The sequence below is a fragment of the Coturnix japonica genome, chromosome 1 (assembly GCF_054131305.1).
Source record: "Coturnix japonica strain WE chromosome 1, WE-NBRP24, whole genome shotgun sequence".
Classification (NCBI taxonomy): Eukaryota; Metazoa; Chordata; class Aves; order Galliformes; family Phasianidae; genus Coturnix; species Coturnix japonica.
The window spans coordinates 71700362-71713481 of NC_140663.1; the positions used below are offsets into that span (position 1 = coordinate 71700362).

The 13120-nt window shown below is 37.8% G+C and overlaps 1 protein-coding gene across 4 annotated transcripts in view; it reads left to right on the forward strand.

The window, feature by feature from the left end:
* KPNA1 (karyopherin subunit alpha 1) overlaps positions 1 to 13120 on the forward strand; it is a 42209-nt gene that overhangs the window by 2994 nt on the left and 26095 nt on the right. For all 4 annotated transcript variants that reach the window (XR_014937251.1, XR_014937252.1, XM_015873477.3 and 1 more), the window contains exons 2-6: positions 5592 to 5725; positions 8067 to 8174; positions 9827 to 9926; positions 10504 to 10598; positions 12138 to 12269. Coding sequence is in view for 2 of the 4 variants with exons in the window: in XM_015873477.3 (XP_015728963.2) it covers positions 5597 to 5725; positions 8067 to 8174; positions 9827 to 9926; positions 10504 to 10598; positions 12138 to 12269 (564 nt within the window). In the remaining 2 variants the exon portion in view is untranslated. The remainder of the gene's footprint in view (positions 1 to 5591; positions 5726 to 8066; positions 8175 to 9826; positions 9927 to 10503; positions 10599 to 12137; positions 12270 to 13120) is intronic.

Here is a 13120-nt window from a genome sequence, read left to right on the forward strand (position 1 = left end):
AGCAAGTAATGGATTAAATTGCTTTATTTTATATCCAGGTAAAATATGGGGTTTTCTATAGAGGAAACACAAGCAGCCGGATTTGAGGCCCACAGAAATATTGATGCTTTTGAATTATTTTGGAGAAGGTAGGGGGAACTCTGTGAAAGCAGCAAAGATAAGCTTAAGGAAAACTCTTGGTGGAAGCCTCAGGTAAATATAGAGGCTGTGGAACAGAAGGACTGGAAGTCATGTTATACATTTCTTGTACTCTATTAAGCATTGTGCGCGTTTGGTAATTCATTATGAGGAGAAAGAATAGAGCATAAAGTAGATGATGAAGAGTAAATTTCCCTTCCCCAGAAATTTCAGGTTTAAAAAGGATGTTACGAGGAGGAGGTGTGTGTGAAAAAGCGGTAGGAAGTAGTGTTGGATAAGTCCTAGCATTTCTGCTTCTGTTAATCCATTTGTGTAACGCAGGAGTAAATGGACTTCAGTGACATAGAAGCAGCTTTCAAATGGGATAAAGGGTAGTTAAGTACTGGAATAGGCTCCTCAGGGAGGTGGTTGAATCGCCATCCCTGGATGTGATTAAGAGCCGTTTGGATGTGGTGCTCAGGGATATGATTTAGCAGAGGGTTGTTAGAGGTAGGGCACTATGGTTAGGCTGCAGTTGGAGGGATGCTGGGTGCCAAGGGCATCCATCAGGCAGAGCCTGTGCTGTCCAGCCCCTGAGTTCCTCGGGGTTTGGTTTGCTGTGGCTGGTATGTTAATATTACACAACTCATCCAGTTGCCAGTGTTCGAAGCCCAGATATGTTCTTCAGAACTTGGGCTTGCTGTTACTTTGTGCTGTTGAAGTCCAATTGCCTGGAAGAGTTTTGGGCACATTTCATACCACTCATAATGCTGAGTCACTGCAGCCAGTCCTTTTGTTGAAGGTGTTGAGGACATAAATTTCATTTCAGTGTCTTCAGCCATTCACAACTCCACGTGAAAGTTGCTTTAAACTACAAATTGAACTTAATTTAGTCTGCTTTTAATTTGGTTTTAAAATATGTGGGATTTCCTATCCCCATGCAATGGAATGTTGAAAGCACCACACTTGTTCTCTAGCAAAGAATGTTCAGGACGCATTGGTAATATTGGGATGGCTTTTTTATGACAGATGATGACCATCAAGTGATGCAGATGACTTGTTATCTCAGATGGCCCAATTTTTAGGTATAACTGTATGGAAAATACTCTGTGGGTCAGCTGGTTCTCTTAGTACAGGGAGGAATCTCTGCTTTACAAGAAAAACATGATGTTTTAGTTCGGCCCATAGGAATAATCACTTTGGTTATTTCATGTCGAGGGGCCTGTTAGCATGAAGTTTTATTTTTTTAAGGGTATTATAATCCTATGTGTTTAAAAACTTAATTCCCCATCACCAGTTCCTTTGTTCTGTGGCTTGTGGGAACTGTTTGGTTTCAAGTTAATTGTGGACTACGGGGTTATAGAAATCAGCGTTCATTTAAACAGATTTGTTTGCACTGCAATGACTTTGTACGCAGCAGAGGAATCCTGTGTTTGTTATTCAGTTCAGAAAGGCTCAGTTAATGAATTGTGGACTTTTTTTGTTTAACTTTTAAGTTCCCCTGACTTTGAGAATTAGGATTTTTGCTGTCTTTCTCAAGCTTTCCAGAACTTTTAAAGCTCTCTCTGCTGCCCCATCAAGTCAAAACGGAACATAGAAAGTCAGAAATATTGTAGTGGTGGTAAATGTATTATGAAATACTAGATACACCGTGCCTTGCATTAATTGTCTTAAATGTTAAGGTTGCCCTCATTTTGGATAGGCAGCAACCCAACTTGCTGAGTGGCCAAAGAGGCAAAACACTCTGCATTTGCTATAAATGAAGTCAGTTAGTACATAGTTGGCTGTCTTAAGGGTTTATAAGCTAGGACAGAAGCAGCAGCGAATTAAGGCCTGATCATGGAGAGATTAATAGGTACTTAATAAAGCAGATCTGAAAGATAGAGATGCACGGCAATTCCCTGCATAAATCTCTGTGCTACTTCAGTTTTTTCACAGCAGACTCCCAAGATTTGGGACCCTGTGGCAAGGCTGTGTATTCCTTCCATGGTTAACTATGAATGTTACATTCTCTTAGATTACAGGAGCTTTAAACCTTCTCTGAAGATATTTCCTCTGTTTCTTCTCCATCGTTCCTCTGTGATATCTGCTGGAATGTGTGTCCCTGCTGTTCTTCAGGAGCTGAGGTCTGTCTTTCTCTACACTCAGCAGCCTTCCTGTCTGCTGCTGCAGCTTTCCCAAGCCATAGGAGTTTCAATTCACATGAGCATTTCACTTCTGTGTTAGCACTAGGTTTTGAAATGCCGTCGGCAGAACTTATTTTGCAGGCCTTTACAAATACTGTTAACTTTATAGTGCTTCAGACTTGTTTTGCAATTCCATTTTATAGCTGGAGAAAGTTAAGCTAAGGCTTTAGATATTGGCCGTGTAGTACATAAAGAATAGCTTTTTGTGACTTTAAATACCCTTTCATCTTCTACATGTCCCGAGTTTTAAAGAAATTTTCTGATTTTGGAAGTTAGAAGACACCCTTATCCCTTGAGTAATACCTGTATTTTTACTGATGAGCATTCCCACATGCCTCTGGGTTCCAATAAATACGCAAAAGAAGCGGATAGAACCTCAGCAGATTCATCTGGTTGAGTCAGTTTTTCAGACAACAGGAGGTGTGGCAGTGAGGTGTCAGTCTGCTAATCTTGTATTTTTTTTCCCTCAGCTAAGGCTGTAAGCCATGCAGGAACTTGATGGGCTGTTTTTTCATCTCTATTACCTAGAAAGGATAGCTATTTTCAGGAAAATACCATTAATCCTTTGCTGCTATTTGTATCAGCGTAAACTGTATATTCATGGTTTTACTTTGCAGACTATGCCTGGAGTGCTGTGGTAGAGCCACTAAACAAACCAATACTTTATTGAAAGTAAAGGTTCTGTAGCAGTTGCAGCTTTGTAGAGTAGTTAAAGCATCGCTTACCTTGAAATCTTGCATCTTCTCTCAGTGATTGACCTACTGTTCTGATACATGACTATATGGTTCTCAGATAACCTATTTCCATCACCTCATTCCAAAGAAAAAAAGTGTCTAAACGTATTTGCTATCAGTACATTTAATAATCTTAGTTTCAGTTATCTTTTGGGGTTATATATACCTTTCTGCTGGTCTTGGTTAGCAAGGCCTTTATTTTTATATTGGGATACTTCTGACATGTTAAAATGGCCAAGTGTTTGTCATGTGGCAGTTCTCCTAGCAAAGTTCTTAAGGCTAGTGACAGCATATCTGACGTAGGAAGACAGAGGGCTCATTTGTGTCCCTACTTCAGATGATTGATATCTGATGTAAGAAGGCAGGAAGTTCATTTTTGTTCCTATGTAGATGATTGCAAGGGATGAGGTAGGTCATTGCAGTAAGTGACTCTGCATTTCCCAGTACAAACTAAAGTTCTCTGACTTGATCAGCAAGCAGAAATGCAGTACCTTTCTCCTGAAAACCAATTCTTCAGTCACCTCCGCTTTTGGTAGGGCCTTTGTACTGATCAGCAAAAAGAAATAAAAATGGGTAACGCTTCCTTAGTGAATGAAGACACTCAAAAATAGGTCTTTTTCGTTTTGTTAAAAATAGGTTTGTAAGTAAAAAGTGTCATATAGTGTTTGAGTGGTACTGCACAAAAGATCAAAGAGTTCATCATGAAAACTCATCGGGTCACCAATGATTTGAAGCTGTAGACAGGAGTGTCCAGAAACGTGGAAAATATGCTTCTATTGCTAGGACAGAAAAGATCTGTAGAACATTTCCATGACAACCACCACCGACTTTCATCGCAGACAGCATTAATTTTGAGGAGAAGATCCAGGATTTACTGTTTGCTATGAAGTAATTTACAGTGAGTGAATGTGAAGTGGTTGTTGAAAGATATTCAGTTGAGCTGCAGAAAAACTGCTGAAGACGAATGAGAAAGGTTTGAAGTTGTTTTGACTCGTTGATTTTTGTCTATAGAGTAAAACCTGAAAAGCTGAAGATTTATAGAAAACTATTCTTGGATGTTTGTAGCGACTGACGTACGATTCTTTTATTTTCTGACTTAAAAAGAAATAGTGAGCAGGTGTAAGGATGCTGTCAGGAGCTGGGGGTTAGATGGTGTGGTCATAGAAACAATAAAGGAATGACACCGTTTTACCTTTAGGGCATAGGATCATAGAATCACCAAGGTTGGAAAAGACCTACGAGATCATCCAGTCCAACCGTTCACCTGTTACCAATAGCTCCCACTAAACCATGTCCCTCAACACAACATCCAGTCTTTCCTTGAACACCCCCAGGTTCAGTGACTCCACCACCTCCCTTGACAGTCCATTCCCGTGGACTGAATACATCCAGAGGTAATTGCAGAAGCTGCATTTGGGTAGTGTCTTTGGATTGGTTAAGTTAGGCAAGCAGATATGTGGCAATGTGTGGGGGTTTTATTTGCCACTGGTGAGAGACTACCCTGAATTCAGTGATTGAATTGAGGGATTTCTCAACACTGAAAGAAACTAAATGTTTCTGATCTTACTAGAAGAAACTTTGTATTCCTCGTTACTTGGTGGGAATTTGTAGGAAAGCTTTACTCAACATAAAATGCAATGCACTATTTAGAAATGATTTTAAGTGCACTTAATAGTCAGCAAAGGGAGCTGGCATGAAGGTAAGAAATAAGCATAGCCAAAAGCTTTAGCTAAAGCTTGGAAGGGTTGTAGTAAATAGAAGGTAACACTGAAGTTCTAGGCACTGATGACAAAAATGACAAGGAAAAAGAATATGCTAGGGAAACTTGACAGTGAAGATGGATTCTCACTGGTACTTAAAAACACTGGAGCATCATAAAGAGGGACTACAAAATAGAAATAAGATGGAATTCAGTAGTAAGAATTGAAGATGATAAATGTCAAGGATTTCTACAAAGTGAGAACTTCTAAGGACTGGAAGTGAAGGTGTGAAATGATTGCAGGAGCTGTCCAAGTCCTGACAAAGGCAAATTTAATTTGGTGAGTTGGAGAAGATGTTTCAGATAAAAATGCAGAATGATGGATAATGTCATGGGAGGTGTGAGATCCTATCTGAGCTATTGTTTGTGTGCCTGTACTTGTTTGTGTTGTAGGGCAGGTTGACTGGTGTGGCTTAGCTCATTGTTTTCCATGTGGTGTTTGAGTTTATTTTCTTGATTCTAAGGTATATCAGCAATTTGATGTGAAAACAAAAGATTTTCTGTACTCCATTGTGTTCCATACATGTGTAACTCCATTTTTTGGTGGCCCTGCCAGGGGGGTTGGAACTTCATGATCCTTGAGGTCCCTTCCAACCCAGGTCATTCTACGATTCTATGAAATGCTGCGACTGTTCTCAACATTTCAGGGGCTTAATGAGGAGATGTAAGAGAAGTAGCAGCAAAGCGGAGGACTGTGGGTGGAGACCTGACCTGCGGCTCATTTGGTTTATGGCTACACTTACTTATGCGTTGCTGAAGTTCTGACTGATTCTCTTCTTAATTGCAACTTAAAAGGAACGATGACGACCTCAGGAAAAGAAAACTTCCGACTGAAGAGCTACAAGAACAAATCTCTAAATCCTGATGAAATGCGTCGAAGGCGAGAGGAAGAGGGTCTTCAGCTGCGTAAGCAAAAGAGAGAGGAGCAGGTACTGTACTACAGCTGTCATAAATGTAACAGTTAGCTTGCATTGTCTTTGGTTCTTTGCTTCTCTGAAGCCTATTCTTGGCTTTTGTCTTGCTAAATTCCCATATATAATCAGTCTGACATCATTAAGTTGCAGACTTTACTGCCTTTTCTTTGGGTAGTACAAGACTTAGTGAGTGCTCATCATTCATTCAAGTGTGAGATTGACAGCTTGTCAGTAAAGGTGGTTGCAACAGAGCTGTCTCTCCTTGCACTGAAGGTTACTAAGGAATTCTTTGTTTACTTTTTGCTAGCTGAGTTGTGGTTGCTCTTGTCTTTAAAGAATGATGAAGTGGGGTGAAGAAAGCATTACAGTACAGGAGAAGCGTGTCCAACCAAATCCTTTTGAGTTGCAGTAATGATTTTTCTGGGGGAAGAGTAGGTTGATCTAATTCTTCTCAGTGTTCTGTCTTTAAATTTCAGTTAACATATTAATCTACAAAAGTTTATGCCCTAGCAGAGCAGGTGAGGGTGGATTATTGTATACTGAGTACAGAATATTCAAGGAGAATGAAAGGGGAGCAAAGCTCCCCTAGCTGTTCATTTCTGGCTAGTACTTACTACTGTGCTCTAATTGCAAAGTGGTAGATTCTCTACAGGTGTAACAAGGAAACAGCAGCGGAGATGAGACATAGTGAAAGCAATCTTCTGATAAGGATGTGTAGCATTGAGCAGTCCTTTTAGTTATGGTCATTAGAAGCTTTAAGAAGTTAAAGAAGCTTCAACAAAGTTAGAATAAAGCTTAGTTTCATCCATGTCAAGTTAAATCAAGATAGTAACATGCATTAGCTTGGTATGGTAGGTTAAGTCTTTAATCTGTTCTATTTAACAGCCTTTTCACGGTGTCAACACTAGATACTTTCAAGGAAAGTTTGTAATCAATGAAGAATTCTGAGAGGAATTGAAATAGCTTTTTATTTTCTTCAGAAGCAGCAGGCAGTATTTCCAGATGGCAGATAGTACAAAACATCATCTGTCTTATCTGTAAAGCTGATACTAATTTAGGAAAATGATGAGTCATTTTAGAAACCTGTCTTATCGGTGCCTCTGACCTCCCTTGCACCTGATTACCACGGGTTGGCTAAATAAAGGGTAGTAGTATTTCCTTAAGGCAAACTGTTATTCCTGCCTACAGTGTAATGGAAGTAGAGCTGCAAGCAGTCTTTTCTTTTGCTCCTTTACTGTTACAACAATTTCAGACCTTATGTGCAGGTACTTTTATGTATTTGGCACGCTGGTCATGAGGATGTTATTGAGATGCTTGACTAGCATTGAGAATGCCAGAGTTAGCATTGCATCTCCTCATTTAACCTTTTTCTAAAGTTCACTAGTTTTGTTTTTTTTTTTTTAAAAGCCAAACCACCCTACAAAAACACTGTCAAGTTTTTGAATTTTTACATAAATTATCAGTGTATAAATTTTGGCATAGGATTGTATTTCAGCAGAGTATGAAGAGCTTGGGAGAACACTTTGGACGGTAGCCTGGAAGGAGCAGCACTCCACAGGGATGCCTGTCATTGAACTAGGTTTGATGTAGACTTAACGGCTTTGCGTACTGTTTCCTTCCAGATTTCTCTGGAGAAAAGCGTAACAGCTGGTTGATGTCAGGGCACTGTCTTGGCTGTCCTCTGTAATGGTGCAAATCTGACATGGTTCAGTGCTGGAGTCATTAGGGAGCTTGACAGGCCAAGCAGCACACTCCATCCCTTCTCATCACTGTTAAAGTTTCTTGCAGTGAGACAGATAATCAAGGGTCAAACTGTAACCTCTGTAGCTCTCCTAATAACATCTCAAACTGGCTACCTCCCTTACGTGATAGCATCCAAATTTTGTTCATCCCAGTGTCATTTTGTAAACCATTCTTAAGTGATTATCCCCTGAAGTCCTCTCTGTGCCACAGAACTCAATTTTTCCAGTCTCAGTAGCCATTCTGTGGGGATGGTTGTACACAGCAGTTTGTCATGTCTTTGAGCCCCTGCTCATCTTAGGGGAGGAAGGAAAGCAATTGTCTGTAAGCTAGAGGGAGGTAGAAGATAGATGGAGGGTGAGCAGTAGAGAAAAGGAGGGAGTATCAGTGAAGATTTTTCAGAAATGCCAGAAGAATATTCTAGCACAGTTGTGTTCATTCACTCTGTTACTAAACTGTGCCTGTTTACTGTCCAGAAGAGTCATAGTGTCAGTATTTTAGGTTCTTTCAGGAGATGCTGGTTATTGTTTTTATTGCAACCTGATATGGCATGTGAGATACATATGTTGGCTCTTGGTTTTGTAGTGCTTTTATTCAGTGCTTTTTTTCTCTTTAGTTATTTAAACGCCGAAATGTTGCAACAGCTGAAGAAGAAACGGAGGAGGAAGTGATGTCAGATGGTGGCTTCCATGAGGCTCAAATGAACAACATGGAAATGACTTCTGTAAGTGTTGAGAAAGGCCTGCTCAGTTTCAACAAACAATATTCCTGTCACACAGTGAGTTTAAGGGAATGGAATTGCAAAAGTTTGTGGAAAATGGCATTCAAAGAGCTTCCAGACAACTCTCAAACACCTGTTTCAGTGAAGAGACCTGAAACAGATTATGGGAGAAAAATTTTATGGGAGTAAATAATAAAGAGTAAATAATAAGAGACTGGCTGGAAGCTTGTAAATAAATTTTCAAGTAATAAAATTGAAATTGGGGTGTTGGAATCATAACTAGACCTGCTTAGCTGGAATGTCCTTGAACTCCATTTCAAGCTGGAATTTCATCCCATGGGATAGCTGCCTTCTAATGGAAATTAGACTTTTATGCTATCTCTGTATTTCTTTAGGATTCTCCTGTTTGTGGAAAGAAAAATGTTATGGGATTCTGGCTATAGCAGAATGAATAAATTAAAATACAGCCTTCATTCAGTCCAGAAGTGTGACCATTGGTCTTTGTGCTTGTCCTTGTGTTGAGAGTATATTTGAAGCAAATCAGACTACTTTTGATTTATATTGCAGATTATACAATGAAAATTACTCAAATGCATATAATCAATCAACATAATAGATAATTAGTGGAAAATAGTTTTATTCTTCAAGGTAGTCCTAAAACATCAGATGAATCCTAAATACCATTTAATTCTTTGTGTAGAACTTTGAATGAAATAAATGGGTGGTGAAAAGTAGGGCGCATTATTTCAGGTATTAATTTTAGTTCTTAAGAGTTAGTACTGAAAAAGAAGGATCTAAAAAGTCCTGTGTGTTTTGGTTCCTTTTTATTGGCTTCTGTGACAAAAACTAGACTTAACGTTTTGTTACTGAGAGCGCGAGTACTGACTAAGTATATGTATTATAGCACTGTTGTCTGTTTTCCTGTCTGTTAAGGATTTGGATCTAACCACTATAATGTTTTGGATCAAAAAGAGAGGGGAAAAAAGTACAACATCCCTTAGTTGACTTTTCATGGATTTAGATTAATCAAATCAAACAAAATGTCAGATTTTCTGTTTCATAAAAAAAACTCGCTGATTAGTTTGGCCATATTAATGGAAACTGTCAATATTGTGGGAAAATAGGTGGTATATTTGATTATGATAACAAGCATTAGGTATTTCAGTGCTTTAAAAAAAAAAAAAAAAAAAGACAGTTCCTGTACATTTTGTTATAAGAATAACTCAAAACATAGAAGTTGCAAGTACCTAAACAATAATCGGTATTCTTGTATAATTGTAAATGCTATTCTAATTTAAGCTACTTTTTGTTAAAGCTGACAATATTGCAGTTATTCTATAGGATGGGAGATAGGGAAAAAAGGAGAAAATACTTGTGAGAGATTCTGAAGAGAACTTTTTGTGGCATAGCTTAAAGAAATTCTAAATTGTCTTCTAGGAAGAAGACTATACTTAAGAATGATTGTGATTATGTATCTGTACGTGTATGATGACTCATTGGTTGTTCTTATTAGTTCTCTGTCTTTTTGCTCTTTTAGTGTAAAAAAAAATTGACAGTTTTAGCAAATATTGTAAACTTCTCCCCACTAATCCTCAATTTTCTTTTCCTCTTGCTCTCTGTCACTCATGCTCTGTCTCCCCCCACCTGAATACAAGAGTGCTGTTATCACATCTGATATGATTGAGATGATTTTCTCCAATAGCCCAGAACAGCAGCTTTCAGCCACTCAGAAATTCCGAAAGCTTCTCTCTAAAGGTAAGGGTTGAACTTGCTGAAAAATCTTGGGTGTCCTTGGCATCTATTTTGACTTTGACAGCTGTGAAGATTAAGTTCCATGTGGAAATTTCTAGGTGAAGAGTTTGGTCCAAGCAGAACTCTCTTGTAATATGCCTACTAGGTGTGTAACAGTCACTTCTATTTGTGAAACCTGTACAACTTTTAGTGATGCAGGTGCAATTCTGTTATGTACTGTAAATTTAAGCATTTTAGTCAGTGTCTCTATGGCTCACAATTTATTCTTTCTGGAAGTTGAACTGTGTGCATATGTGCACCGAAGTGACTTTGCAGATGTGTTGCTGTCAAGTTTTTATGCTTAGGTTAATGGGTGTGTTACTGTTAAATCATGTTATAGTAGTACTTCACAACGTAAATTGGAGTCTTCCTTTGATGAATTCATTGCCTTTTAGTAGAAAAGATAGATAAAGCAGTATAACAGAAAATAAGACTCAGAAAAATCAGCATGTCATTGGGTATTACTTTGGTGCAGTGATTTTAGGAAATTCCCCCAACAAATAAATGAATGCCTCTTAACTTTCCATTTTGTTTTAAATAGAACCAAATCCCCCAATAGATGAAGTCATAAGCACACCAGGTGTGGTGGCAAGATTTGTGGAGTTCCTCAAGCGGAAAGAAAACTGTACATTACAGGTATAAAAATATAAGTATATATCTCTTTCTGTATTGTGAAGGCTTTTGGTGGTGCAAATAAGGCAGAAAATGTCATCAAATGTCATCACTTTTTTTTTGTGTGTGTGTGTTGTACTTTTCTTTTAAGAGTAACACACCTATTTTACTGTGAGGGCTTCTAAATAATAAACTCAGTTGCTGGGCCTTTGATATGGCCAGGAGAGAATGAGAGAAATCTCAGTTTTATTGGGTGGTGTCTAACATGGGATGTTTACCTGGACTTCCTTGTATAACAAAAACAGTTTGAAAGATGGCCTTAAATGATGAAAAAAAGCTATTAAACTAAACTGTACTGTTTGTCTACTTTTGTACTTACTATTGAAGACTGTTTTCAGTGTTCAGAATTATGGCATAAAGTTTTGATTGAATTCTGAGTAGTTCAGAATTAGAGTTGAACATAAAAAACAAAAAAAACAACAAAAAAAGAGAAACCCTGAAGCTTGCTTGTTTTGGTTGGAAAAACTAAGTTGTATCTGCTACAGTTTTAGTCAATGTGTTTTGGACTTAATCCTTAGAGCCGTGTCAGTCTTTCTTCTAGGCTAGTATAAAGTGGAAAGAAATTGATCTCATAATAAAAGAAAATGTTAATAATTAATGGCTAAATGTGATACATAGGCTAAATTGGTGTTTCTTCATTTGTTATTGGCTTGTGAAATTTAGTAAAATTTAGTGCCTGGAAATATGCAAAAAGGACTTTTTCCTTGTCTTACGAAATAGGGAAAAGATAGAATTTATTGAAATTACTTTCCAAACTGAGCCCAGTAGAATTGCAAAGATCTGATAGCTCCTTTTGAGAAGTCCATGCACAGAAACTAAGTGCATGTATCAGAAATGTTTGTTGGCTCTGAACTCATTCTGAACACTTTCAACTCATTCAGGAAAAGTATTTTTTTGCCCAAGTATTACTTGTATGATGGATTGAATGTGGAAACTATTCTATGTTGGTAAACGTGAAACTGTGTGTCTTTAGTCTGTAGGTTTCTACTATGTTGTTAGTGGAATAACCAGTGAAAGATGAATTTCTAGTAGCAGTGGTAGGAAGGCTATATTTGTCTGGAATTCCCCTGTATGCATTTTTTTTCTTAAGTGATTTTCAGGTTTAAAAAAGTTGCTCTTTTCCCTGTGATCATTTAAACTGTACAAGAATAACTAATTTTTTCTCATGTGATGATGAGAAAAATCTTCAAGAATGTATCAAACAAATACTAAGATGAGCCTTTTAGTTTCTTTTTCTTTACCATTGTAATTGTATGATTGTAATTGTATGATTTCAAAAAGAAACTAAAAAAACTGATCTTGTGGCTGTATGGAATTTTTGCAAATTTTGAGTTCACGTAATCATAATTTTTAACTCTGACTCTTACTTTTCAGTTTCTGTTGTAATTAGCAGTCATGCTTTATCTTCACCAGTTCTTTCTATTTCTAGGACATATCATCACTGTTTTTTATCTGACACAAAAGCGAATCCCAGTGAACATTCTTCTGTATTTTGTTTTCCAGTTTGAAGCTGCCTGGGTGCTGACAAATATTGCCTCGGGGAATTCCCTTCAGACTCGAATAGTGATCCAAGCAGGAGCTGTTCCCATCTTCATAGAGCTGCTTAGTTCAGAGTTTGAAGATGTACAGGAGCAGGTAATATTAAGAATGGTGTTTTTTTTGTTTGTTTTTTGTTTTTTTTAAACATGAAAGTACAAGACTCTTCTATAAGAAAGTCTTGTGCCTTTAGAGGCAGTGTAGTGTCTGGCAGTTCAACATAATGTTTTTCCTCCCTAGTATGTGTTAAGGCGCAAATATTGTTTTTCAGTTGTTCTGGAAATGATTCGTTTAACCACAGCCAATGTGGTAGTGTTTTGATCTCTAAAACTTTTCTGCTTGCTGAGGAATTCAAGAAACCTTGTTTAAAAAAATACTTCAGAGGTGGAAAGTTCACGTTTATTTCTCCTGAAGGTAAAACACGAATGGAAATTATAGGTTGTTCTCTAAAAATTAAGGAAAAGGAGGCAAAAGAGCAATCAAGCGTGCTATAGGTCTGTTGGATGTTGAATGAAAAGGATAGTGAAGTAATGTTGCTTACTAAGCTGTTTTTTATTAATGATGAAATAAAAGAATGAATGCAGTCACTGTCCATAAGTTCTACTTGAATGCCTTTCTTACAGAGCAGATTAATATTCTTCAAGGCACAGAGACGTCCATATAACGTGCAGACCAAACATTAGATTCATACAGACTCAGTAATTTCTGCTCAAGGGCAGTGACTTGTGTTTGAACAAGGTTGTATTTTAAAAAGATGTCTAGTCTTGATTTGAAGACTTAGGATGGTGAAATACCAATCGTGATAATGAACACATCTTGAGTAATGCGTAACCCTAACTTGAATGTGTGTACCTCTACTATACAAATTTGATTAGCTTTGGGCCCAGTTATTAGCTTTTGTTTCACTGTCTACTCAGTAAGCTCTCTCCTTTTTCTTATATTTAATTACA